At 47.3% G+C, this 25,376-nt stretch overlaps 1 protein-coding gene across 17 annotated transcripts in view; it reads left to right on the top strand.

The window, feature by feature from the left end:
* FBRSL1 (fibrosin like 1) overlaps positions 1-25,376 on the top strand; it is a 548,072-nt gene that overhangs the window by 480,950 nt on the left and 41,746 nt on the right. For all 17 annotated transcript variants that reach the window (XM_037376317.1, XM_037376275.1, XM_037376290.1 and 14 more), the window contains one exon: positions 7,558-7,603. In XM_037376317.1, the coding sequence (XP_037232214.1) occupies positions 7,558-7,603 (46 nt within the window). The remainder of the gene's footprint in view (positions 1-7,557; positions 7,604-25,376) is intronic.

The raw sequence follows: 25,376 nt of genomic DNA, 5'->3' as shown, positions 1-25,376 counted from the left end.
GCATCCTTCCAGGAGAGAGTTGGGATAATGAAATGCCAAGGCAGCCCTGGGAGCAGCAGAGTAATTTGGTAGGTACCAAACAACAGTCTGCCACCTGTCATTTGCAGCACAGTCCCTGCTCTCCCCCATCACTCTTCCTACAATGCAGCCTTTGAATTATAAGAAGTTTTAGGTAGTTCTGCAAAGAGCACTCGCCATTCCATTTGATTTAGTGCAAATAAAAAACTGTATCCCAGCCAAATAGATAGTCTGGCTAGATAGTTCCAAGCTGTAATGACAATAATACAAACTACTGTAGCAGTATGTTACGTAGCTTTCCCAACCTTTCCTACTCATAGGCAGGTTTTCTCCTGCGTTTGTAGCAAAAGCTAAACCGGTAATCAAGTCTGTGGTTGCCTAAGTCAGCGTCTGGTAATGGAAAAATTTAAAATGTGGAAGTCCAGGCTGAAAAGCCTGCCTGTTCAGCAGGGGGATTGGCTCTCGGGAAAAGACATGAGATCTCTGAGGTTTGAGGTGTGTAAAAACAGATCACATAAAGCCCTTTTATAAGCGTATCGTGGAGAATTGTTTTTCACTGACTGGGGCATGTATCAGTTGCCCTTATGGTGGGCACGTTGCTGCCTCTGACCTGTGGCAAGAAGTGCAGCCTGATCGGTGACACAGGGAGCGGACTGCCCGCTGGATGCTGCTCTGACCAGCCCTCCCAGAAGCTATGCTGGTGGTGCTGTCCGTGAACACAGAAGTGAAAACAATCCCGTGTGAGAAAGAACAGGAATGTGGACTTCACATTCTGCTGCTTTTTTTTTTTTCCTGCTGACTGGAACTGGCACTGGCACTTGCTTGGTTGGAATAAGCCAGGATGTGGAGTGTACGAACATGTAGCAAAGGGGAAACCAGTGCTGGCTAGACTGGAAAATGGCCAGGAGTGTACACTCAAGGTAGGGTTTAGTAGTAGTTTGGGAACTGAGGTTTAAGGGAGGAGGATACCGAGATAAGGATCAAGTGCACCTTAATTTAAATTGGGACATGCAGACACAATAACATCGAGCAAGTATTTTGGCTGGGTTTAATGAGGGACCGCTGGAAGTCTTCTTTTGTGATCAGTGTCTGCAAACAGCTGAGGGACCTTTTGCAGCTGTATGACCAGCCTTGGTGAGGCCCAGGAACTCCCCAGCTTCCTCCCATCTCCTCCTTTACTAAATTTTTTCTCAGTGCATGTGTTTGTTTATTTATTGGAGCTGAGCTGGGAAGGAGAGGGAGTTTGATCTTTTCCTTTGGGAGACAGCAACTGCTCAGAGGAAGATGAATCATAAAGCATGGCTAATGGAGGGGATAGGAAGGGGAGAACTCTGGGCTGTAGCCATTCTCCAGGGGCTGGAGGGGTGGTGTGAGAAGAGAGGGAAGGCAAGTTAGCCAGCCTGTGCCCTGGGGCTCTGATAGCAGACATGCTGTAGGTCAGGCATCCCGCTGCTTTCGGAGCATTAGGTCACCCTTTGTCACGGTGAGAAGCACATCTGTGCAATAAGCCAGCAGAGCACAGCAGCATATGTTTAAGAATTACAGTTGCTGCTTAATCTAAACTAGTTTAGTCTCTCCCAAAATGGTTGTAAAGCAATGAGGAACATGCTCTGGGTTCAGAATGGTGTTACTTTGAGCTTGTCACCATGCTGCCAAAGGAGATGGTCCAAAACAAAACCATAATGTCAAACTTGCAGAGAAGCTTGGCTCCTCATTGCCCTGCGCTAACTGCATCAGACTCTATACGGCATTTCCTTCGGTGCCTTCCAGTCGTCACCCGCTCTGCCTTCCTTTCCGTTTGCCATCATGTAAATTCAGTTTAATTCAATGGTGAATTGGGACCAGTGATCTCTGGTTCTAAGCTCTCTATGGCCTAATTTAATTCTTTGTTCCCGGACTTGTGCTAGCTTCTCAAAGGGGCTGTTGCAAAAAATAGTCATGGTTATATAAACTGCTGAGAGAAATAAGCGTTCTTGGAAGAAAGTGACGAAGAGAGCAGTGCACTGTGAAAGGCCCCTTCCAGGACTGTCACAGTACTGAATATGCATGTGCTAAACGAATGCGAGGTGGGAACCTAAACGAGCGAGCGTGCTGTTGTATGGAAGTACCATCCCAGAAGCATTTTGTTTCTAGTGGACCTTCTGTAGAGTGAACTTCCATGCAAGATAGAGAGGACGCATCAGTACCTCCCAGAGATGGCCTTGGATCAAAATTGAGCTAGAAGTTATCTGGGGCATTTAAGGCATTGCCATTTCAGTAAGGAGTGCCTGTTCAGGGTGTTTGTTCTGCATGTTTCGCTGTGATGTGTTACGGCGTAGCTAAAGGCACAGCTAAACTTTTAAGATTGTTGCTGGAGATCTGTCTGGCATTCATTCTTGCTTGGGGAATATTATTTGCATTGGACACTGACAGGCAGAAGTTCGTGAGTGATCCTGACCATCAGCTGGAACCAAATTTTTCAGAACCACCTCGTCACCTTTCAAGTATCTAAATGGATTTTCAGAAATGCTCCATAGGTGGTAGCTCCGGTCAGGTCGGTGCCCCAGGGGCAGCTGTGGAGTGCTGAGCCCTCTTGAAGGACCAGCCTGTAAACTCCGTATGAAGATAATCACAGAACGCAACGTGCATTTGTAGAAGTCCAGTGTGTATCCTGTTCCCTCTTGCTTAATCCCTTACACAGCTGGGTTGTGCTGTGTCCCAGCCAGCTGTGTACCGCGATGCTGGCTTTTCCTAGAAGGTGTCACAAAAAGGCAGTTCGTGTATGTCTTACTCCAGCTTTTTTTTCCTGTGATGGTGGTGCATGAAATGACTGATTTTGTTTTGTCATCTTAACTGAGCTGTGATTGCCCTCCAAAAATAATCCTCATTCTGAAGAGACCATAGGTTCCCTTGGAACATCCCCTCACAATGCAGGCAGTGTTACCCATGGGTTGCTTCTATATTTTTGAATACTTTCTTGGTCTTAAGGGTGAATTTTAGTTTGTTTTTTGTGTGCATGTGTGTGATCTCTAGGTTCCCCTTGTACCTTTTCATATGTATCAATTTCCATTTCCTATAGAAGAATCACAAGCCAAACACTACCTTCCTGTTTTAGTTACTGTTCTCATATTATTGAACGAAGGGGTCTGGCATGAATGACTTACAGAATCAACTGGAAGCTAGTAAAGCAATAACTGACGTGCTGAAGTTCTCCACTAGACAAGCGATCGAGTGGCATTGGAGTGGTGGGTAAAAGCAGGGGAAACAGATCAAAGGGAAGAATGAAAATTGATCCAGAATGTTCAAGTAGTGTCTGTGCTTTATGCTGAAAGTTCATCTAGGCATATTCAACACTTGTAGTTTGAAAATCTGGAGAAGGGTTTTCTTGTGAGCTTTTTAATGGTTGCTAAGTTCAGTAACAGTGTGAAAACAGTCTCTTGAGACTGGCTCTTGGCTGTCTAAAAGATAGGCAGGCATCCAGAAATAAAATGTAAACTATGTTTTGCTGCCTCCTTTTGTGCCTACTGTACTGGACCCAGATTTGGAGGGAATGCTCAGCTTTTGCACCATGCAAAAACATGCGTACTGGGTCCCTAACACCACATGCTTGTGCTCCTTGTGAACCAGAACAGCAGCCTTATTAGCAATTTCCCAGTGTCTTGTGATCAGACACCTGAAGTATCAGGCTTGGATCTGGTGTTCGGTGCTCGAGGAGACTGAGTGAAGATCTGCAGAGCCTCTGCTGTTGGTGATAAGGAACAGTTTTATTCCCTGTTAGCCATTTTATAGGCTACAGAGAAAGGGGGGGAAGCAATTACTGTGAGGCTTGACATAGTTTATAATGCTGTCTCTGTCAGATGATGTTGTTCTGTTATATATAATCATTAAATTATTAATCTGTGAGAGCTCTTACACCTTTCAGCTGCCTTGGGTTAGTGGGAACCAGGATGGATGAGGCTTGGACTTCATTATGCCTGGCTGTTCACCTTCGAGGCGAGGCTGTGTGACACCCTTTGTGGTTACCACCTTACGTTCTGAGCAAAAAGCTGCCTTCGCTAAGCTTTTAGTGCTGAAAATTGAATCAGTGTTTATATATGTGCTGGGTTCAAGGGGAGGAGGGATGAGGCAAAGCAGAATAAGGTAGAAAGGTGGTTTTTCTCCGCACTGTATTCAGCCTGGTTTCAAACTGTCACAGAACTGGGTGGGGACGTTCTCCCCTTAGATCTGATGCAGAAAAGAAAGAAAATCAAAACGGGACAGAGGATTGCTAATTTAGTTGTATAAAGCACAAAGGGGGACCTGCAAGGCTTGCTGCAGAGCTTAGTGTGTCGGCAAAAGGGTGCTGGGCCTTAAAAGTTTCAGCAGGGAGAGGCTACCTTAGAAACTGCTGTGCTCTGAAAGCATTTGTGTGTTTCTTGCTTTGGGGACAGATGTGAGGTAGGCTTAAAACGCGGAGGTTGTGACTGGGGCTGAGGGTGGGACTGTGCAGGCAGCAGCTTTATGACAACGTGCCTGCCCGGGGCTCTGCCGCGGTGCTGGGGGAGGTGGGCAGAGATGCGCAGGGAAGGCCAGAGGTGGCCGTGGGCTTCGGGCTGGGGGTGGCTCTGCCCTGTGCAGCAACACGAAGGAGTTCGGGGGCAGTGAAAGGCTTGAGGGGTGCACGGAGCTGTGCCAGCTGCCCTTGTCCCTGAGGTGGCCCTTTGGATGGAGACAGGAGGCAATGGGGGAGTGGGGGGGAGGAAATTTCTCATTTCATTTCATAATTAAAAGAAGTGTGATTTCCTGGGATGGCTTGAACCTTTCCACATAAAGGAATCCAAATGCCTGGTTTTGCTCACAGGGGAAGAATTCCACTTTTTTTTTTTTTTTTTTTTAATCCCTTCTTAAACATATGCAAATGATTTGCTTGAAACAGCAGAAAATTTGGGAGGGGACTTGTTTTAGCAGATGCGTTGGTTTGCTGGATTTTTTCACTCATTAGTGGGCTCCCTCAGACACATAGGTTTTATTGTATGCTTCCTTTAAAGGGTGACTGATGGAATTGAATGATGTATTCAGGCTCTTCCTCCCCCAGCTTCCCTCCTGCCTTTACAGCAGCTCGCAGAATATCCTATAGCACAGGCGTTCACTGTTTCAGAATGGTGCTCATGCCAAAAACTGCTCAGATCTGGAGCTAGAAATCACCAGAAGTGAGAGCAAAAGTTACTGTAAACTCTAGGTGTGAAGGTTTGTGTCTGTAAACTGTGGCTGTGATGTTGAAAACACTGCTCTGTAAATGTTGACTCTGCTTGTTGAAGGCGGTGCCACATACTGGTATCGGAAGACTGAGCAATAATCCCTGTGTTTTATTTTCCTTTAAAACTGAATTTTCTTGCTTGACTTCCTTAAACATTGTTTTTCTATAGTCTGGACGTGTAGCGCTGCAGTCTTTAGCTCACGGTGAAGCAGTGCCAGTCTGTGTTAGACCCTCGGTACGGAGCTGCCCAGACGAGTGAGCTGGCGGTGGGGAGCGGTGCTGGTGGGACCCCCCTTCCCGGAGCAGGTGGGGTGCGGGCAGCAGCTTGCCCCGCACAGCACCCAGGAAAGGGCGGCTCTCGCGAGCGGCCTCTGCCCACCGGGCTCCTCTGGTGGGCTGCACGCCCGCGTCAGGAACTGGCACTTAGGATTTGTGGCTCAGCTGCCGAGTTACTGCTTGGGCTTTAGCGCAAGCCACGCCAAAGTTTCGTTGCCTATAGAATGGGGAATCTTACTGATCCACCTGCCACATGTCCTAATGCTTGTGGAGTGCTTGGAGGCTAGGTCCTGGCTTTGTGTAAGCTGTTAGTATGGGTGAGCTCCAGAGCCTGCAGATGTGTTCTGCATCCGTGGTGACTTTGTGTTGATTACAAGTGAAAAATCTCTTAACAATGGGTTGTAAATTTGGAGTTGGCTGTCAAACGTTTTATGCACCACTGTTGTTGCTGCTGTGTGACGCTGTTACACTGTCTTTGCAAACCAGCCTAGGCAAAACCTTGTTTAATCCTGGTTCTTCCTCTCTTTAATCCATGCAGTGAAGGGATCGTGCAGGTAACTGATTTTCCCTAAGATTTTAGGATCCTTTTGCTGAGCTGTGTAATGACCATACATGCCACAGCTACACCTGCAGCTTTGTCGTGGACATGATTCAGAATTTCTTTCTTGTGTCTCAGCCTCAACGTATTTTTTCATGTTGTTTTCCCTCTCTTTTTTATGCATTTGCATTAAGACAGACATTCAGTGCTTGCAGTGCCACTTTCCTTAGAAATAACATTAAGAGATCACTCTTTCTTGCTTCTTACTGTATCTCATGCAGATCTTCTTGCATTTTACTGTTTGTTTTTTTCCTTCTGAGTCGTCATTTAAAATATATAACAACGTAGTACAATTCACAGTGCTCTTTATCATGCAAATCTCCCAAGGCACCTTAGAATAAAATAAATAAAATCAAAAAGAAAATCAACTTAGTTCAGCCAGGTGTTGAATTAATGCATTGTTTTTAAAGCAGAGCCAGGGGAGAAAGTCTTTTTTCACTTTCAGTATCTTTTGCTCTTCAGCTTTGTACTTCACCCCATTTTATTCATGTAGCAGTCAGTGCCAAAACGTCGATGATATTTTCAGCTATCTTGTAGATGGTAGTAATGTTGATCGTGCTCCCTGCTCCCAGACCAGCTTTGATTCTGGAGAGGCTACTTGCTATTTAATCAGATAGCGAAGAGGAAAAGCTTATGCTGAAATAGGTTGACTGTTTGATATCAGTGGGGGGAGGGAAGGAAGCCATCAAATTAACTCATAAAAGCTTTATTTACGATGAATGGAGTTTTTTTCCCTGTCTGTCATTATCATCTTCTCTGTAACCCAGTGACCCTGATTATCATGAAGCTGTTTACAAGGTTTAGGTTAATTGGATTTCTTTAACTATTTCCCAGAGCTGTGAGGAGCACAAATACACTGCCGTGGAGTTCAAACAGCATAGTGCAACCCAGTTTGCAAGGAGACGGGCTTCTTCCAAGAGGAAGTCATTTTATTTCATACTCAACTAAGTGCATAGCAGCATGTACCTATCATTTGGCATAATATTAAATAACACCCTCGTTCATACGGATGTGTTCAGTTGCAACTTGTGTTTCCAATACACAAATTACATTTTGCATGTTCAGCAAGAAATGAGCTTATTTTCAACGAGAGAGGCTTTGAAATGTTTTTGGTTCTATTTTTGTTTTCTTCAGCTTGATAGCAGTTTCACCGGTTTTGTTTTTATATGAGGAATCATGGATAAAATAGCTGTGCATTGCATGGCTGCCTAAATAAACGAGACAGGAGGATATAGAGGGTGAGATCAGGACAGGACTTGTGTACGCTTTGCTTTCATCTCCTTAGGATGCATGCTTGTTCTGTAATGGCACAACATTGCACCCTCCAGGTGCCGTGTGTAATAGCAGGTCTACAGATAGCCGACTTGTTTTATGAGCTGTGTTTTTGTCAGCAAACCTTCCTAAATTCTCCTTCAGTATTACTCACGCTCTTTTTCTCCTTCTTTTTCAGGCTTCTGTAGGCTCTGAGAAGCTGTTCTCCCCTGCAGCAAATAAAGGTAAGTGATCTGGAGAAACGCTTTCCTGATCTTAGAGCAAGAGATTTGAGCTGTGAATCCGTATCATGCGAATAGGAGGACATTGGTTTTGCCAGCACCTTTGATTTTGCCACACACATTGTCATAAAGATCAACTTTACAGGCTTGTGATGATTAAGCTAAAATTTAGAGCTTCATTGTCTCGGTGTGGGGTGGGACTTCTTCCCTACCAGTTACAAATGTCTTAGAGGGAGGGATTACTGACAAAGGAGAAGTCAGCCTTTACTGTAGGGAATATGCTCTTCCCTCTGATATAATCAAATCCTCATTTCTTTTAAACAAATCAATATTTCAGTGTTATCTGTGTTATCCTTACGAGGGCTGGCACATCCCTCTGCTGCCAGCGCGCACAGAGCGTTTGTGCCTGTACATCTCGGTTCTCCAAAAGGAGGTGGAAGGTGCTCAGCGCGTTGCAGGGTTTCGGCTCCCGCTGTTGCTGTTAATTGAGAGTTACCTGTGATGTGTGCCGGGTGTTGCTAAGAGACTGCGCCGTTCCAGATTCCCCTTGGGAGGTACAGTGACAGATCGCTAAATACACCGAGCCCTCCTCCGAGGGCTCAGTACAGCCGTAAAAGTGGGCTGCTCTAGTTCCATGTGTTCCCGGGGATAATCTCACGGAGATGGAAACTGGGCAAAAATGCTGACGAAACAGCCTTGGAGAGGGCACAGCGTGGAACATGATGGAAAGCTTTGCACTGAGAATGGTTCCACTTTATCGTGCAAGGAGGTTGGTGGCGTGGCTCTGAATGAATTGTCGGGTTGCGTGGCTCTTTGCAGCATGCCCAGCATTGAGCTGAGAATAAAATCGGTTCAGAGCAATAATGAACACGAGGGACAGGCGGATACCCCAAAGAGGGGAGATGAGGCCCATTAATAGGAAGTGATGAAATAACCTTCTTGTGTTATTTCAAGAGGGCCAAGAAAGGAATAACTTGCAGTTGTGTAGGAGTAGGTGCTGGCCATGGAAAGGCGTTTTGGTGGTTGTGTGCTCCATCACCTGGATCCAGGCCCAGTTTATAGCTGGGCTCTGTAGCAGCAGTAAGTATTAGGAATTCTCTTTCCTTCCAAGCTTTGCAGATTTTCAGTGCCAAATGTGGAAACCGATGACAAGCCCATTATGTTACTACATTTGCAGATATTTTTACAAAAGTATGCAGCTTTATCTGGGGGAAGGAGGGAAGTTTAAACAAATGGTGGGGAAGAACATTTCTCTTCTTCCAGCCTTGGCTTGCTGATAAGGCAAACCAGATTGCCCATACGGCACTGCCTCAGCAAAACAAAAATCTTGCCATCCAGCATAAATGCGTGGCACATAGATCTGCTGGAGGGGCTTATGTTGAAGCGTTAGCAGCTTTGTTGGCTCCTCCTTGTGCTGAAGCCTGAGATCCCCCACCCCGTGGTAGCACAGAGCAGCTCAGCAACATGATTTTTCAAAATACCTCCCTATCAGGAAGTTAAATGTGTGAATGCCTGTGAATTTGCTGTCTTGAAGTTTGTGTTCTGCTGTTTTTATCCATGTAATTAAGCGTGTTCCTGTTTGGTTTGCTGTGGGTGTAGACATTGCCAGCGTTGTGAAGCATTGGGTTCAGATCGTGGTTCTTGACTTGGGCTTCTCTTTTACCCTGGCCCTTCACCGGTGGAGCTTTGCTGATCAGCACGGGCTGATGGCAGGCTCGCTCTGCTGCGGGCTACCTCTGCCTTTGGCACTTGCGTTGAGAGCTGAGAGAAGTTTGTCTCAGTGAGATTTTGTGCAGAAACCCAAACAGTGCTAATCCTACCCCTTGCCCTGTTATCACTCCCACGATGCAAGAGCCAGATTTCTCTCTCGCACATGCAAATGAACACCGCCGCGACACAGCTAGGCTCTGTCGGTGATGCCATATGGCCAGGAGAAAGTGACTTTCAAAGTGGTGTGCTTAAATTCCTTTTGCGAGATAAGAGCCTTGATTTAAGGCCACGTTCTCCAGGGCTGGAGCAGTGGTGGCTGCGCAGGGAGGGGATTAGCTCAGCGCAGTTTCCTGGTGGGCACATGCATGGCACGGCACGTGCTCGTCCTCTCCCATGGGCATTTGCACTGTGCCCTTCCTCTGTAAACACTTGCAGCCTTTTTGGAGAGATATTAACTAGCAAACATGCAGCATCCATGCTACAGCTTTTATTGAAGGTAACCAGGCTTTTAAAACACAATAAAGTGGATTCATTGTCTGGTGCAACTCCCCCTGTTCCCACAAACTTTCCCTGGGGATGTGTTTGGCCCTGTGTATTTGTTTTATGCCGTAGTTTATCAGCAGCTTAGCAGTGCAATTAAGTATTAAGATAGACAGGTTTCGCTTATTTGAGGCTGGAACAGCTGTAAAACGTAACCTTTGACCATATTTCACAGCTCCACAAAAGGCCTGAGGAGCAGCATCCTTTGTCTGGGGCTCTCTGGGTGACGTTGGTCTTTGCCCCCTCCCTGCCGGGGCTGCGGTGGTGCTGCTCCTCCTTTTCACACCAGTTCATCTGCAACAACAGATGCATGGCGTAGATGTCCACTTTGGGGACCAGTCGCTATTATGCAGTGGAGAGAGGTGTCCTGACCCAGGGTGACCTCAGTAGTCACAGCTGCGAGATGGGCTGAATGGGGCACTTTGAGCTTCCAGGAGAAGAGGAGATTAAATCCTAAGGAAATAATAATTAAAAGTAAAAGCAGAGAATCCCTGATCTTCTCTGCTGACAGGTCTTTGTTTTCTGATGCAGAAAGCATTTGTTTAGCCAACTTGTCACTGCAGCACAGAGTTACAAGGGCATTTGCTGCCAAGGGCCGGGTGTTACATCCTCCTGGTGAATAAATCAATAAACAAATAATAAAGGTCTGTTTGCTCTCTCGTGCAGCTCCTTTCTCCCACAAACCTCCCAGCCAGTCCTTTGCTTTTTCTGAAGGGCAAGGGCCGTGCAGGGCAGCAGAGGCGCAGGCGAAAGCTGAATTGGTCCCTCTCCCCAGGTGGGTGGGTGAGGCAGAGGGAGTGACAGGGCTGACAGGAGGGCAGATGTGCGGTGGGTCTGAGGAGGTGAGAGGGACGTTCACCCCCACGTCGCTGGAAGGACCTCTGCCTGCCTGCCTGCCGCGATGGTATTTTTAAGAGTGTGTGGGGCAGGATAGTTTGTATTTTAAGGACTTGAGTGTTGCATTCTCACTGTTGGCTCACTCCTGCAGCGGCCTTCCCTGATGGGGCTGCTGGAGGTGGCTGGGCTCTCTGCCACCTCTCCTTGCCCCGGACCTGCTGTGGCTCTTTTTCTACCACAGTGATGTTGCAGCTGTAGCCCAGGCGACCTGCTGAGTCCCCAGCATTTGAACCCAGGGCCACTGGCGGGTTAGGGTGAAATGAGCATCTTGAAGTAGGTGTTTCCTAAATGGCTTTAGCGTCAGTCGAGGGCCCTGACAAGGAGAACCTCCGTCGCAGGTGAGCCGGGCCCTGGGCAGGCCCTGGGTATGGAGGTGACACCAGTGAGATGGAAGGGGCAGCTGGGAGGTCCCAGGTCCCAGCTGAGACACTGTGGAGCAGCAGACCTGCACAGCCATGTCTGCCCCGCAGCCCAGGGGACACTGGGCAGCAGGGGGTAAGGGCTTTGAAGTTTGCTGAAGCCAAGTATGTTGCTCTGTCCTTGGATCAAGATGAAGCTGGACACGGAGGGAGCTGTGTAATCCATCTGTCTGGTGGCACGGAGCAACTGGCTGGGACCCAGCTTTGCTGCAGACTGGCGGGAGCCTCGCTCAGCTCCCTGCCTCGATTTCCCCCTCCTGCAAAATGAAGACTACTGCTTGTCAGCCAAGTGTGCTAAGAGACTTAATTAATGAATGTTTATCAAGCGATTTATCAAGAGATGCTTTTAATGAGAGATTCCATAAACAGTGCAAGGCTTCATTTTCATGGCAATAATAAATGACAGTGAAAATAAGTCTTATCCTTCCCCCGCATATGCACCTCCCAGGAAAAAATGATTGCTTACCCTCCACTCTCACTTCTCCCTGGGTTTCTAGGCAGAGGGCTTTGAAGTGCTATCTTTCATCATGAACTGTACACATCCTCAAAGCTCTAAAGCTCACAGCCTGTGTCTTATCCCTCTGACAAGAGGGAGGCAAGCTTTCTCGGCATGCAGGTCATAATTGTCAGCCATGGGATGTGCCGCAGCCACCCGCCCCAGCGGGCTAATGCAGCTTATGGTTCTTTGAAGTTCCCTCCCTTTATTTTCTGTCCTCTTGACCACAAAACTGTGCCTTGGGCCAGCAAGAGAGATTTCTTGTTCAGAGACGACGCTGAGCTCTGACAAGCACATGTGAACCAGAGAAGAACCCTTGTTCCTCTGAGATCACTGCTCCATAATGTTGTTGCCTTAAGGGGACTGTCTCTCCTTTTTCTCTCTACTGCTTCTCTTCCTTTTTTTTTTCTTTTCTTTTTTTTTTTTTTCTGTTTAATTCAGCACTAAACTGTCACATTAAATCATTTTAGAAGCTGGAACTACAAAACCTCCAGTGTAGGACATGATGTTAAAAACTGATGGTTATTACTGTGAGAAGGGAAAGGAGGGGCAGCAGGGCAGGAGCAGGATGGGAGGGCAGCAAGTCAGCTCTCCAGGAGGAACCTGCGAGTGCCCAGTGAAGCAGAAAACAACCTGAACACAGCTGAGCTCAAAATAATGTGCTTGGCACAGGTTTGCAGCAGCACAGCTTAATGGTTGCTCAGTGCTGACAGGGGAATCAGGAACCCCGTGTCTCCTGTGCTTGCCCTGCTGCTTGTGCTCTGCTCAGCCGCTGGTCCTGCCGCCCTGGCCCTCTCTCTCCAGCTGTCAGGGTCAGAGGCTCCCTCTGGGCTGGGACAGCATCCCCTGTAATTGGGTCCCACTCTCCTCCAGGGCCTCTACCTCACTGCCGGGATGTAGGGCTTTCCATCACAAGGGGGTCCGCACTGACACAGAGCAAAAAAGCCTCACAGCACCCAGTCAGGCAGTTAGCTGTATTTTACAATAATGGAGGTCAGGAGAGATACCGTAAATTTTCCCGATTTTCTTGTGTGGGGTCCACAGCAGGGGTATGAGATGCAGGAAAAGCAGAGGTGCATCCTGTCTCTTGATCTCAGTTTTATCCCTTGGTTCTGCTTACATTTTGATGAGGTCACCATCTTGCATGTGATTACCTGCAGTCAGTGAACTTGAGGAGGAGGATCAGTTACAGCTGCATCTTTGGACAAGAGTCTGCTATAATTACAGGCATGCAAAAACTTCCACAGCAGCATCTGTAATAATAAATAAGTAATGCATTTATTTTGACAGCAACCACATCGCTATGATGTATACAGTGCTCAGGATACTCTGCAGCTGCCCTACTCCCTATGTTGCATCTTCTGTGATTTTATTGCATTCTTACAGTATTCTGTGTTTTTCATGAAATCCAGGCCCTCAGAGGATTGTACAGAAATCTAAGCTTTAATTTCATTTCTTAAGCAAGACTTTAGTCTTCCTTGGTACAGAGAAGAGCCTGGAACTCTGCTTCTTCTGTGTTTCAAAGCCAGCAGGCAGTCAAGAAGAAGCCCAGATACTTTGGGTTTAATCTCGTTTTAAAGATGGTTTGTGATCTGTAAATGTTTAGGGGGTTGGCAGTACTGGATACCCTGACCTACTTGTAAATCCAGCATGTGAGTCTGTCCCAGCATCCTCTTTTCAACAAGTTCTATCTAATTCTGTCACTGCCTGGATGAGAACATTAGCTTTCTAGCATACACAGGTATGTAATTACACAGTGGCCTCAGAAGGAGGAGGACTTCGACTTTCAGACACTGTGGGTAACCAGGATAATCACCCAAGTCACAGCCAGTTAGCCACATTTCAAAACAACACCGAACACAGAAAATAGTGCAATAAATGTTGTCTTTCAGTCTTGCAGTTTTCCGATTTTGCAGGCTCTGGAAAGCTGTCAGCCTTCTCTTTGGGAATGGGAATACTCCCTGTCTCCCATTAGGGATGTTGTGTGTGTTTACCAGGGTATAACCATCCCTAGCCATAGAAGCTGTCTGTGAAAATACGATGGACGAGTCAGAGGGACCATTCACCTCAACCACACTGTCTGGTTAACTTCGTAAAATTCAGTTAGATTGCAAAAGTGGATAATTTATTACGTTCAGCACAAATTGTGTGTTGTGTACCTCCCCAGGTTAGAGCTGCCTCATGCGAGCAGGCAGGTTTTGCTTGCACCGTTTGCGGTGCGGTTTGCGCAGCTATCTCCGGGTTTGTCTCCTTCAAGTGAGCCAGCATAGAGCTTTCTTTGTAGCTTCAGGCTGCAGCCAAGCAAGTTGAAAAGTTGAATTATAAACATTTCCAGGCCTTCTGGTTGGTATCTCATGTTTTGTTTTGTTATTTTAAGGATGTGGGGTATGTTGCTGCATTCCTGTCAGTGGGATTAGAATGAATAGAAGCAATACTGTAGGAGATAAAATGTGTTTAATTATTTATTTGAGAATTACAGACTGAAATTGCTTTTTGATTTAAAGCATACAAGTCATGGATATGTTTTTGGAGTAAAGAGAGGCATGCAGAAACATATATATGCACAATTACCTAGGGTAATGTAAGAAGTCTCTTCGCTCAACTGCCCTTCCTCCGCAGAATTTGTTCATTTCCTTAAAGATTTTAAATTTCAAATGCGGCTTTGTTAAGTATCACGGAAAGCTTACTGCATGCTGTGCCTTGCCCACCAAAATGTAAATAAAATAAATGAAGTCTTCGTTGTATAAATGTTATGAAGTGGGTGGTTTATTTTCTTTAATTATACTTTTTATTTAAAATAAACTATAAAACCAAAATAATACATATCCTGAATGGGCCAGCACAAACTCATACTGATTGAGTAGGCACATCTCAGCTTTTCTCGGTTCATGTGAAACTAGATAAAAGGACCATCAAACTGTAAATCAGGAAAAAAGAAAGAAAAATAAATCCTTCCAGATGCATGTAGTAGTTTACATTGCCTAGACTTTTAAATGATGTTTGAAAGATTTCATCTTTTTCCTTCGTGTTTATAGTTTGCTTATCTGTTCTGGAGTAGCAAAAGCCGAGCTGGTAGGTCTCAGTAGTGTTTCCAGCTGCTGTCCCTGACTGCAGGACGCTGGTCCAGGTTGTCTCTCAGCAGCAGAAGGGTGCTGTGGGGCACCGATGGTAAGAGCAGCAGTTGCAGCCCCCACAAAGCTATTGGCTGTTCTCGATTCTTCTTCTAAAATACCTCAGAGACATGTTTTATTCATGTAAGATTTTGTAAAGCTTCAGTTTCCTAGAAAATTAAACATTGGTATAAACCTGATCCCCCTCTTCATGTGGACTAGCAGTGTGGTGCAGGACGAGTGGAGGTGCCCAGACCTCTGGTGCAGGTCTGAGCACGCTGTGGCCACCACATCCCCATGCAAATCAGGCTTGTCCCTCACGAGGGAGAGTCCCCTGCACCCTCCTCGACAGGGAGGTGCTGCCGGAGGTGTGCACCCACGCTGTGCACAGGCCTGGGCCTGTGCTGGTTTTCCAGGCTCTGCGGTACTCCTTGCCGTGGCGTGCTCCACCCCATGCTCTGTGTTTCTGTTTCAGTGGAGCTGTGTGACAGGTGACCGAGGGGCAGCCACCCTGTGCTGGGTAATAGCCCATTAGGGACTCCTGCAGACACAGTAACCCCCTGCTCCGTGCAGGTCACCGGCATAAAGCAGGGCAGCGTGACGATCGACAAGTAATTTGACAAGGCGATGGGGGGTAAGGAGGCTGGTGCAGAGGGGAGCTGGATCTGACCCCAGGTGGGCTTGTGTTTCCTTCTGGGCAATCAATGGGGGTGATCAATGAGACCAGGGCGTGCTGTTTAATTGCAAATGGATCTGGTTACTCTTTTGTGTGCAATGCTGGCAGGGTCCGTAAGTCCCAGCGAGGCCCCGCATCCAGCAGCAGAGCCTTCAAGAAAAGAGGATGCTGTCAGCATCGCACTCCTCCTCCCTCTCCTCTCGCTCACCCCCACCACCACCACCCCGACGATGCTGAGGCCTTCCTCCCGGGGCAGGGACAGGGACACGTGGCTGATGAGCAGGACCCTGCTGGCCCAGCCTGTGTGGCCAGCAGCAGTAGCCCATGCTGTGTTGCTGTTTGCAGGCTTTTTGGTGGTGGTTGGTTTTCTGGTTGGTGGTTGTTTTTTTTTTTATAGAGATATATAGATCTATGTTAGCTTCGTTTGAAATCGCCGCTGTAAGTGATGTAGCGCTGCAGCCCTGTCCCACGGGAGGGGAGGAAGGAGGCCAGGTTCGGGGCTTGCTTTCAGCCCACGGGGCTCCTGCCGTTTTCTCCTTTAATAACGGCGCAAGCCCTGCACGCATGTGCTCGCCACTTCTCTCACCTCCGTGCTTCGCTGACCATCCTTCCTACTAACAAGGGCTGAACACAGTTCCCCGTGGAGCCTGTTAATGTTGCTGCTGAGCTGCCCGGGGACTCGCAGCGTGAGGCTTTCCTTCCATCTCTGCTGCTCTCGCGCTCGGTTCAGCCAGGTAAAGCCATACTGACTCCATTGAATTCACGGTATTTATTTGGGTTTACACCGATACAGAGAGCAGGACTTGGCATAGTGCTTGTGTTTGTGTGTCTGTGTTTCTGAAAAGGATACTTGTTCTAGTTTGTTGGGGTTTTTTCCAAACAGTAAATATTTTCTTGTAAATCACTGGGACAGAAAAGTGACTGCGGTGCTATTTAGTTCATTTATTTGCTTTAAATTGATGGCAGAGTCTTGCAGGAGGTAATAGGAAATTAAAATCTTTCTATATATTTTTTTTAACCGTCCTGCAAAATTTACTGCAGAATTATATCCCCACACTGGGATTCTGTCGGACAGTTCAAAAAGCCTGTGGAAAGGTTCTCGTTCGCTGTTAAATTTTAAAAGTGATTGAAGTAATTTTTATGGAACTCTGTTAAGTTTCTGAAGAAACATATTGGTTTCATCACTAATAAATTCTTCAAGGCTTATCCATAAGGGAACAGTCAGACTTCCAGATCTCTCTCCAATGAAATGGACATTAACTTTTTGCCCTGTTGGAGATACGTTCTCAAAAGGTATCAGCAAGGTGAGTGGCAAACCTGGGGAAGCCTCATTGCATCCAAGTACATCATCTGGCACTGTGGGGTGGTGGGTTCTTCACCAGGCAACCCGCTAATTTGGGTGGAGATTTTAGAAAGGAGGAGTTTGTTTTCAGAGGTGAGGAAGTAGATTGCAGACGGATTTATACAGATAAATCATGGTGTGAGGTTAAGCTTAGACCCCAGCATCTGTTTCTGAGCACCATCGTGTTCAGGAGAGGCTGCAGCACTGGAAAAGAGAGAGCGCAGCCTCGAAGTCCCTGTTTCTCAGGCACTCCTGTTGCTTTCAAAACAATATGAAATAATGTGTTCACTGTGCTTTTCCACTGCATCCAGAAAAGCACGCAGTGTCTTCCTCCCAGTGAAAGGAAAGTATCAAGCTGGCTTTGTGCTTAACTTAGCACTCACAAGTGCCTTGCGTATGCGAGCGCAGAGCCACCTGATGAAAAGCAAATGGGCTAGGAGGGAAATAAAATTGTGTAATTGCCAGTTTCCTTCAGTTCCGCTCCCTCTCCCGTTTTGCATAAAGGAGGCTATTTAAGTCTCAGCTGGAGTGAGGTTTGGTAATAAGCAGACGTCTATGAACCTGCATCTGCTGATGATATCTACTTAGTTTATTCTATATTTCCTTATTTATTGGTGACCAGTTTTGAGAGAGACTTTCTCCTGAACACTCCTTGTCTTGCGGTGTGAAACCCATGGAAGAAGTTTGTCCCTTCAGGTCCACGAGTCCTTGTGACATCTTGGTAAGTGTAGGACCAGGCAGCACCGCCAGAGATCACGTCAGAGTGTGCAAACCCACCTCAAACTGCATTGACTCATGAATGTTAAGCTGCAAAAGCAAAGCCAGAGCCTGCTCCCTGGGAAGCTATCCACAAAGCAGGGTGGCAGAAAAGGGCCAGCCTTGTTGGATGAAGCAGCTAACATTTTAATTTTCTCAGTACTGCGTGATTTGGCTTCCAGACAGCTAAGCTGTCCCCAGCCAGTTGCTTTCCTACGTGGCTGGCCTTCTTTGGGCACAGTGAGAGGCGCTCACGGTACAAGGTCTGCAGAGACAACTTGATTTAATACAGGCTTAATGGCTGGAGGAAGAAATTTACAGTGTGAGCATTGAAAGTTTATACAATAATGAACGTTGTCATTATTTCTATTTATTGAACCGGTCTGAGCTAGAAACTTGAAACCAACAACTAGAATATGTCCATCACGTTCTGTACTGATCAATTTAATAACCAAAGTGGAGCAGATCATTTTATACCTTTCACTGGATCAACGAAAAAATTCTCTGAGCATAATGTACCTTTTGGCCTGAAATAATTCTGCATTACAGGCCAGTCTCTGGACCCTTTATGTCATTCCAGCAGTACACGCTGTAAAGCAGCCTTAGACGTCTGAGGACTCCCCACTGACAGTGGCAGCATAGTCAGCCAAGCTTATAGTCCTGAGGCCAGGGCAGAAAAGGGCTTGATTCCAGTGGCTGTGAGCAGCAGAGCACCCTCTTGCAAGCCGTGCAGGTGGGAGTAGTTCAGACACTCCAGATGGTGGTGTGAGCTGTACCAGGAGCCTAAGATGCCTATGAGGGCCTGTCAGTCATCTCAAGACTGGTCCAGTGAAAAATACTGCCTGGGCTACACCACTTGCAGTCTCCCCCAAGAATACCATTGTTTTCAACTAGGAATAGGCCAGCGTGGCTACATCTAGACCCAGATTTTGAAAATACTGCTACAGAAGCTCTCCTTTGCTCTCGTCCCTTCCCCTCTCCTCCCAACAGTTGAAGAGGACCGGGTCCAGGTTTTTGGCTCAGACCCATGCCTGCTGCATACATTTCCTCCACCAAATGGACACAACTATAAACCTCTTTCTGCATCATTTCCTGCAGGCCAGTACTAAACTTGCCACCCAGGTGTCCCCGTGTAAAGCCACTTCTTGCTGAGTCTGCTTCTGTTGCTGCTGGCGGGCTTGTCTTTGCGTGCTCACGGCAGGACTCCCACCACAGTGTGTTAATTTTAAACAAAGAGTGCGTTTTGATTTGGGAGGGTCTTTCCCATCAGGTCATATCAGAGTTTCTCTTAAAAGGGAAGGCTGGTTTTTGTTTTGTTTTATTTTCCCTTTTCCCCTCTTTTAATATGATCCCTGCAATTTTGTTTTCACTGAAATATTGACTGGCAGCATTGCAAATTGCCTGCATGCAGGCAGGAGCTTGCCAGCACTTTCTTACTCAGCTAGCCGTCAAGGTTGTGGATTCCACCACGAGCAGTGCCAGGAAAGCTGTTGATCAAAAATATTCCTAACATCTGTGAGTCCTCTCCATCCAAATGAGATGTAGTTACATTCTCCTTTTCCCTGCTCTCCTTCCAAACTGTTGCTTCAGACACCTAGAAAGCCCTGGTTGCAAATCATAAGCCGATCTCTGTTTGATTTGCAGCTCTGTTTCCAGCTCTGTTGAAATCCAGTATAAACTCCAAAGTGCCCTTCCCCCAAGCATAATATGTCAAAAACATCAGCCTCCAAGCAGAGAGCAGACAGGGTGCGTTTCTTTGCCCCATAACTCATTTGATCCAGATGCCGTCCCATGCTGTCCATAGCCAACAAGGAGAGTCTTGTGAGAGCGGCAGCGGGAGGACACAGCTCAGGGCAGCCCCCAGGCGTGCCTGCAGCCTCGCGCACACGCGTGTGAGAGCACACACGTTCTGCCAGCACGGGGAGGGGACGGGGGGCAGGCAGGGGAAAAGCCTGATTTCCCTTCCACCCTGTTCCTGCCACCACCACCAACTCACAAGCCAACTATTAAATAATTAACGTACCCAGTGGGGCAGGAGGAATCAAAAGCTGTTGTGTTCCCAAGTTTTCTCTGGCTCTGAAAGGCACGGTTTGCTGTGTATTCTGGCACCTCGGAGCGGGTTTTCCTCCCTCCTTCGCCTCCCCCTTATTATCCCGTATGTGTGCTGGAGAGGGAAGTGGCGTTCCCAGCCCAGCGGGGGATGACTGTTATTTCAGACTAGCAACAGGGGAAAAGGAACAGCCTGTTGCCTGATTGATGTTTGTTTTTTGTGGACAGACACCAAAGGTTCATTAGAGACGGAAGGTTTGGGAGGAGGCAGGGGGGCGGGGGGGGGGCGGGGGAGGTGCTCGCTCTTAAGGAACTATTGTACCCCTGTGCACTAACCTGGGTCTGCACTTTCTTTGACTTCTGTGAATGTCTCAGCTGTACCGTTTTGGCCCTGGCAACTTTAGGAAAATATACACGCCACAGAGGTTTCAGCGAAAGCTCTGTGATGAGGGGATCGGGGGAAAAGGAAGGGGAGGAGAGAACAATGCAGTAGGTTTTGCTGTAATTAATTTCAAATGTGCTGCTCATCTCTTCTCCTCGGGTTTCAAAGGCAACGAGAGGAGTTTGCAGGGCTTTTCCTACCACATCTGCGTCTTTCCAGAGGTGGGGATGGGAAGACGTCTTTCCTTCCATCTGACTGGTTTGACCAGTCTGGCAGCGTGGAGCGCTGAGTGCAGCACAAACCGATGCTGAAAATGATGAGCTGTCCAGAGGGGGAGAAGAGGAGGAGGAGGGTGGGTGTGGAAGAGCTTCTTCTTACTTCGTTGGGTAGGTGAAGCTGGAGAGACCGAGGAGGTTGGTATTGGGTAAAGCAGGTTTCTCTGCAAAGAGTTGAAGTAAGAGCACGTGTCTTTAAATAACAAATGTTATTTGCTGCCGTCGTTGGTCCTGAAAAGCTTCCAGGTTACGGTGCAGGTGAGCTGTGTGGTTACAAGGCATTTAAAGGTGTGGGTCAAACCCTCACTTAATCATTGCTGACTTCGCACCTTTGAAGAATCTTCTCCCTTCGTATAATTGTTTTGAGAACCAGTAAGTTCGTATTAAACCTTTGGTGGTGCGGCGTCTTGAATAGAAACCGCTCCTTGTGGTGGCTGTTCCGCAGCTCTGTTGGGCTGAGCTGTAGTGCACCCAGCACAGGGGCTGCCGGCTGCCATAGGGCACCGTCCTCATGTCCTTTGCCTTCAGGGCTCAGTATCTATGAAGCCACATGATTGCGGCAGTAAAGAGAAAGAAAATGGACCTGTTAGATTATTGACTTTACACCCTTCAACAAGATACCCAGATGCAAATTTGATAGCCCTGTGAATCTTAGCCAGAAAAATCAGTAAAACAGAAACTTAAACTACTCTAAATTACTGTTAGTGCTTTAACAGCTCTATTTTCAAATTGCTCTTTGCTTAGAAGCTTGCACTGAACCCTGGAGCTGGTGGATAATGACCTCTTGTTTAAACACGTGACTACTTTATGATCCTTAGCTCTTAGAAAAACCAACCTCAATATCGGGTGTTGAATATTTCTGAAGTTTGGCCGTAAGGAAAATATTTCTACAGCGTGATTGAAGAAAGTGTTCTCTTTTCTTGTCAGAAACTAATTTGGTGCAGCCACAACATGCTGAATACCCTAGAGGTACTTGAGGTGGGCTCTTGTTTGTGATACAGTCCGTCTCCAGGATGCCAGTGCTGGTATGTGACTAGTAGAGGCTGACCATATAGTGATACATGTTTCTGTGGTTCTTTGGAAGGGATGTAAATGCTGCAGTGGTGTTTCAGACTGTAAAGGCGTATGCCAGGTTTTGTAGGCTTACAGACTAAATAGACTTTCTGGCACTGCTGTGGGACTAGCTGCTGGAAAACTGTTCAGTGATAGATAGCATGTCACCAGACGTACATGCAGACATAGCCAGCTGCTGTGCACGGGGAAGGGTGGGCACATGGCGTCTTGAAGTGACCTCAGCGCAGGTTGTGAACAGGCAAAATTGATATGTAGAAACAAAGAAATGGAGAGAAGCCCGGAGCTCCAGAATGAGGCATATCTGCAGAAGACTGCAGGGACTTCAGACCTATTTGTCTGTAAATTACTTGTGGAGGAAAGGGAAGTCACATTTGGAGAATATTCAAGCCCACCACCGCACCCTCTTTGAGAGAAACCCATATGAGAAAGGAGAGAGGTCTGAGTCCAGTCCAGGTTTAATTTCCTGGTCCTGCTCCACAGGAAGAAATATCCCTTCCTTTTAACTCTTGAACAAACAACTGCATTGGCCACATCTAGTGAAGCGCCCCTTAGATCACATCCAGACAAACCTGGATTCCAGCATTTGCTCTTAGCCATGGGTGTTTCTGTACCTTGCGCTTGCCAACTAATACAGAGAAGGAGCAGTACCTGAGGTCTCCGCAGAAAGCACATCAGTTCCTCTGCCTCCTTGGCTTGGGGCTGGGTTGGGGACCATATCCTAATTCCCTGCACACAGGGAGCAGCTGTAACAGCACTTCGGAGCATGGCAGGGGTGCTTCGAATTCTCGCTCTCGAGTCTTGGCTGTGTCTTTCCAGCTTGTCACCTCTCCCTTCTTCAGTTTTGACGATAAGGGAAGAAGAAGGGCAGATGGCACAGCTGGAGAGGGGTGGTGGGAGCAAGCTGCTGTCCCAGGGCTGCAGTTCTTTCCCAGCCTTCTAGGAGAGCTGCTGTCTCCAGGTGCCACACAGCAAACCCAGCTTTTGCCAGCTGCACCCTGGAGGTCCTTTCCTAGTTAGACTTCTTTACATGTCAATTAAAAGGCAAGAGATCAAGTTATATTGTTAGCCTCAGTATGTTGTGATGATTCTCTCCAAGGCTAAGGATCACAAAGTTATTGTAGGGGAGGGTTTTGTTAAAGAATAAAAGCAAAGCCCCAAGGACAGTGTTGCAGGTCCAGCTTTTTGATCTAGCACAACACTTTGTTCAAGCATTGGATGGTTTCCTTATGTTGGAGAAGATAGAGGCTTCTGCTGCTTTTGTAAAGCTAGATCTCAAAATCCAGGGCAGAAGACAGCCTTAGCCCCTAGCCTGGCCCGTCAGGCTCTGGGACTGATAGGACGTTTGTAACCCCCCCCCCCCACAGAGCAGGCAGAGCCACCCCGCTCCTTGGCACCACGGGCATGGGAGGGGGCAGGTGCCCCACAGCTCTGGTGCTGGGGTGCCGAGGGAGTCACCAAGGCACACGGAAGCGGCAGATGTGCCTGCCATCCAAATGACTCCTGTGGATGCTTAATAAAACCACAGCAATCAGAATTTTCTTATCCTTTTATTAGTTACAAATGATTTTTCTCTCCTTTCAAGGATTCCCACCACCTGTTCCAGTCAGCCGGTGAGGTTTCCTTTCAAAGCCCGTCTTGCTCTTAACAAGGGAGCAGGGAGGGCTGGGGTATTGCAGGAGCCTGGACCGCTGAGGCTTTGCCTCTGGAGAACCACAAGGGAAGAGCCGGAACAGGGAATGCTGTAGGGAGGTATTAAATGAGGCCCTTTTGTTTCTCTCCTTGTAGAGCATAAAAATGCCCAAGGCATGAATACTCTGTTCAGATTACTCTTGAACATTTAAATGTCTGTTCTGGTAATTTATGAAATGAAGGGGTGGGAAATGCCTTGCACAAGGAAGAAAGGGGAGACCTTTACCAGCATCCAGCGCTGGTGACGGGGGAGTTGTTCTGTGCTGCTCGGGAAGAGGGGGAGAAGGTGGATTTATCTTGTGGATGCAGGAAAGCTTTAGTCCCTGGAGATGCGGTGTGGCATCGGAGGGGCCAGCTTCTCCCTCTGTGCCTTTTTCTTCCATTCAGGATGGGCAATATCCGTGCTTCCTTCCCCCCACTCATGGTTGTCTTTGGTCTTAGAAGCAACTGGGATTTTTCAGAAGCGTGCAGCACCTAGCGTAAGGGGAACCTGGCTTTGCTCTTAACAAATCAATGGGAAGAAGTATAGTCATTCAGAGCAGCCACTGGGAGCCTCCGGCAGCCTGACAGCCCCGGGAGCGCAGGGTCTGCGGGAATGGCCCAGCTCCGAGCCAGCCTGCCTGCAAAACAAAGGGCTGAGGAGAAGGTTTCTTAAAAGCACAGGAACACCTACTGTCTGCAAGGGATTATTCCGTAATTTTCCTTGCTTTCTCTGTCTATATATGAAATAATGGGTGCTCTGTCCCTCCTGGCCTCATTTCTTTTTGGTGTGTGCGTGTGTGTCTGTGTGTGCATGTGTGTGCACGTGTGCGCGTGTGTGTGTGTCTGTGTGTGTCTGTGCATGCGTGCATGTGTGCGTGCGTGTGTAGTGTGATAGTCCTGTCTACTGCCCCGACATGGACCGGTGGTACTGTTTCCCAGCTTCTGGCAGCAAGCACCTTGCCTCTGTGTAACATGGAGAGGTGCCGTTACAATTTTGTTACACCCCCGAGAAAAGCAAAACGGACATGGCCATGGAAGTACGAAGGCAGGGCAGAGGGCCGAGGATGCTGTGTGGTGTTACATGCACTGCAGCCCAGCTGGACAGGTTTGCTCACAGTGTCCCACTCCTGCACCGCTCTGGCGTAAGGGTCCTTGGACCTCCAGCATCATCTGTGGTCCTTGTTACAGTCACATCGAAGAGCTGAACGGGGCTTGGCATTTCCCTTCTTGTTACAGCAGAAAATGGGTGGAAAGGCAAAATGCTAGATTTAGGATTAGTATCCCTACTTCAAGGCAAGGGAGGAGGAGGCTAAAATGGAGACATGTTAGAAACTGATGCCCCTTCTGTTTTGTCTGTAATTGTGGTTACGTATCTGTGTAGGTACCCCACTACTGATAGTGCGAAGTAAATACAGGTCAGTTCACTGTTAGCATGAGGAATCAGGAGAATGGTGTGGTATTTATTACTTTCAGATATTTGGGCTAGAGGCTTTCATGCTGTCAGAGCTGAGTCAAACTCTGAGCCAGTTTGCATGCAACATATGTGATAGATTTTGCAAATTAATATGTTAATGTGGGAGGAGATGGTTCCATGAAACTAACCGCTGGCAGTTTGGAGTGTTGTCCTCAAAAACAAAATCATATTGTGTCCTCAAAAACAAAACCAGTGGCACCAGGACTTGGATTCTACCCATTGAGAGATGAGGCATTTCATTAGTAATCGTTGGATTGATTAACCATTTGGGGTCCATCAGAACAAATGCATTTCTTAAAAGAAGGAGTCCCCTCTCTGCAGGGATCTGGTATTTAATCTCCAGGTAGTTTAATATGAGAAAAGCTGCCTGAAAGCATTGCTGAAAGGCTGAGCTGAGGACCTGCATCATCGTTGTCAGTTGTTTGTGAGCCTCTTTGGTGTGGAAGCTATAAATTACTTCTAACTGCTGAGATTTCCTATCAGTCACAAATACTTGCGATGTATGAGCCTTGCTTCATGTAGAGGGCAGCACTCCTCCAGCCTGTGGGAGCTGGAGTTGATGGGGAGCTGGTGGCTTTGGGTAGAGATGCAAAAGCTCGGTTCTGACTTTGGAGAGGACTGCTTGCCGGGAAATACAGATATAATGAGTGAAAGATGTCGTCTGCTGTGCTAATGTGGAGTGGAAACTCTCAAGAGCTAGCTTGGACCCCGCTTTTGTCTCCTAATGTGCAGGAATCTGGGATTACGGGAATTTGCCAAACCCAAGTTGCTGCTTAGCACTGGGCTTCTGCTTGTTTGTGTTTCTGCTGTTTGGAAAAACCATGACATGGAGATGACTTGAAGGAAAAACTTAGAGTGAATTCAATAGAATTGTTGGTACACATGGCAAACATGTGAAAACAAGA

Source organism: Falco rusticolus, chromosome 1 (assembly GCF_015220075.1).
Source record: "Falco rusticolus isolate bFalRus1 chromosome 1, bFalRus1.pri, whole genome shotgun sequence".
In the NCBI taxonomy this organism is placed as follows: domain Eukaryota; kingdom Metazoa; phylum Chordata; class Aves; order Falconiformes; family Falconidae; genus Falco; species Falco rusticolus.
Note: the sequence above shows the minus strand (reverse complement) of the source record. Positions and strands in the feature narration are given on the sequence as shown.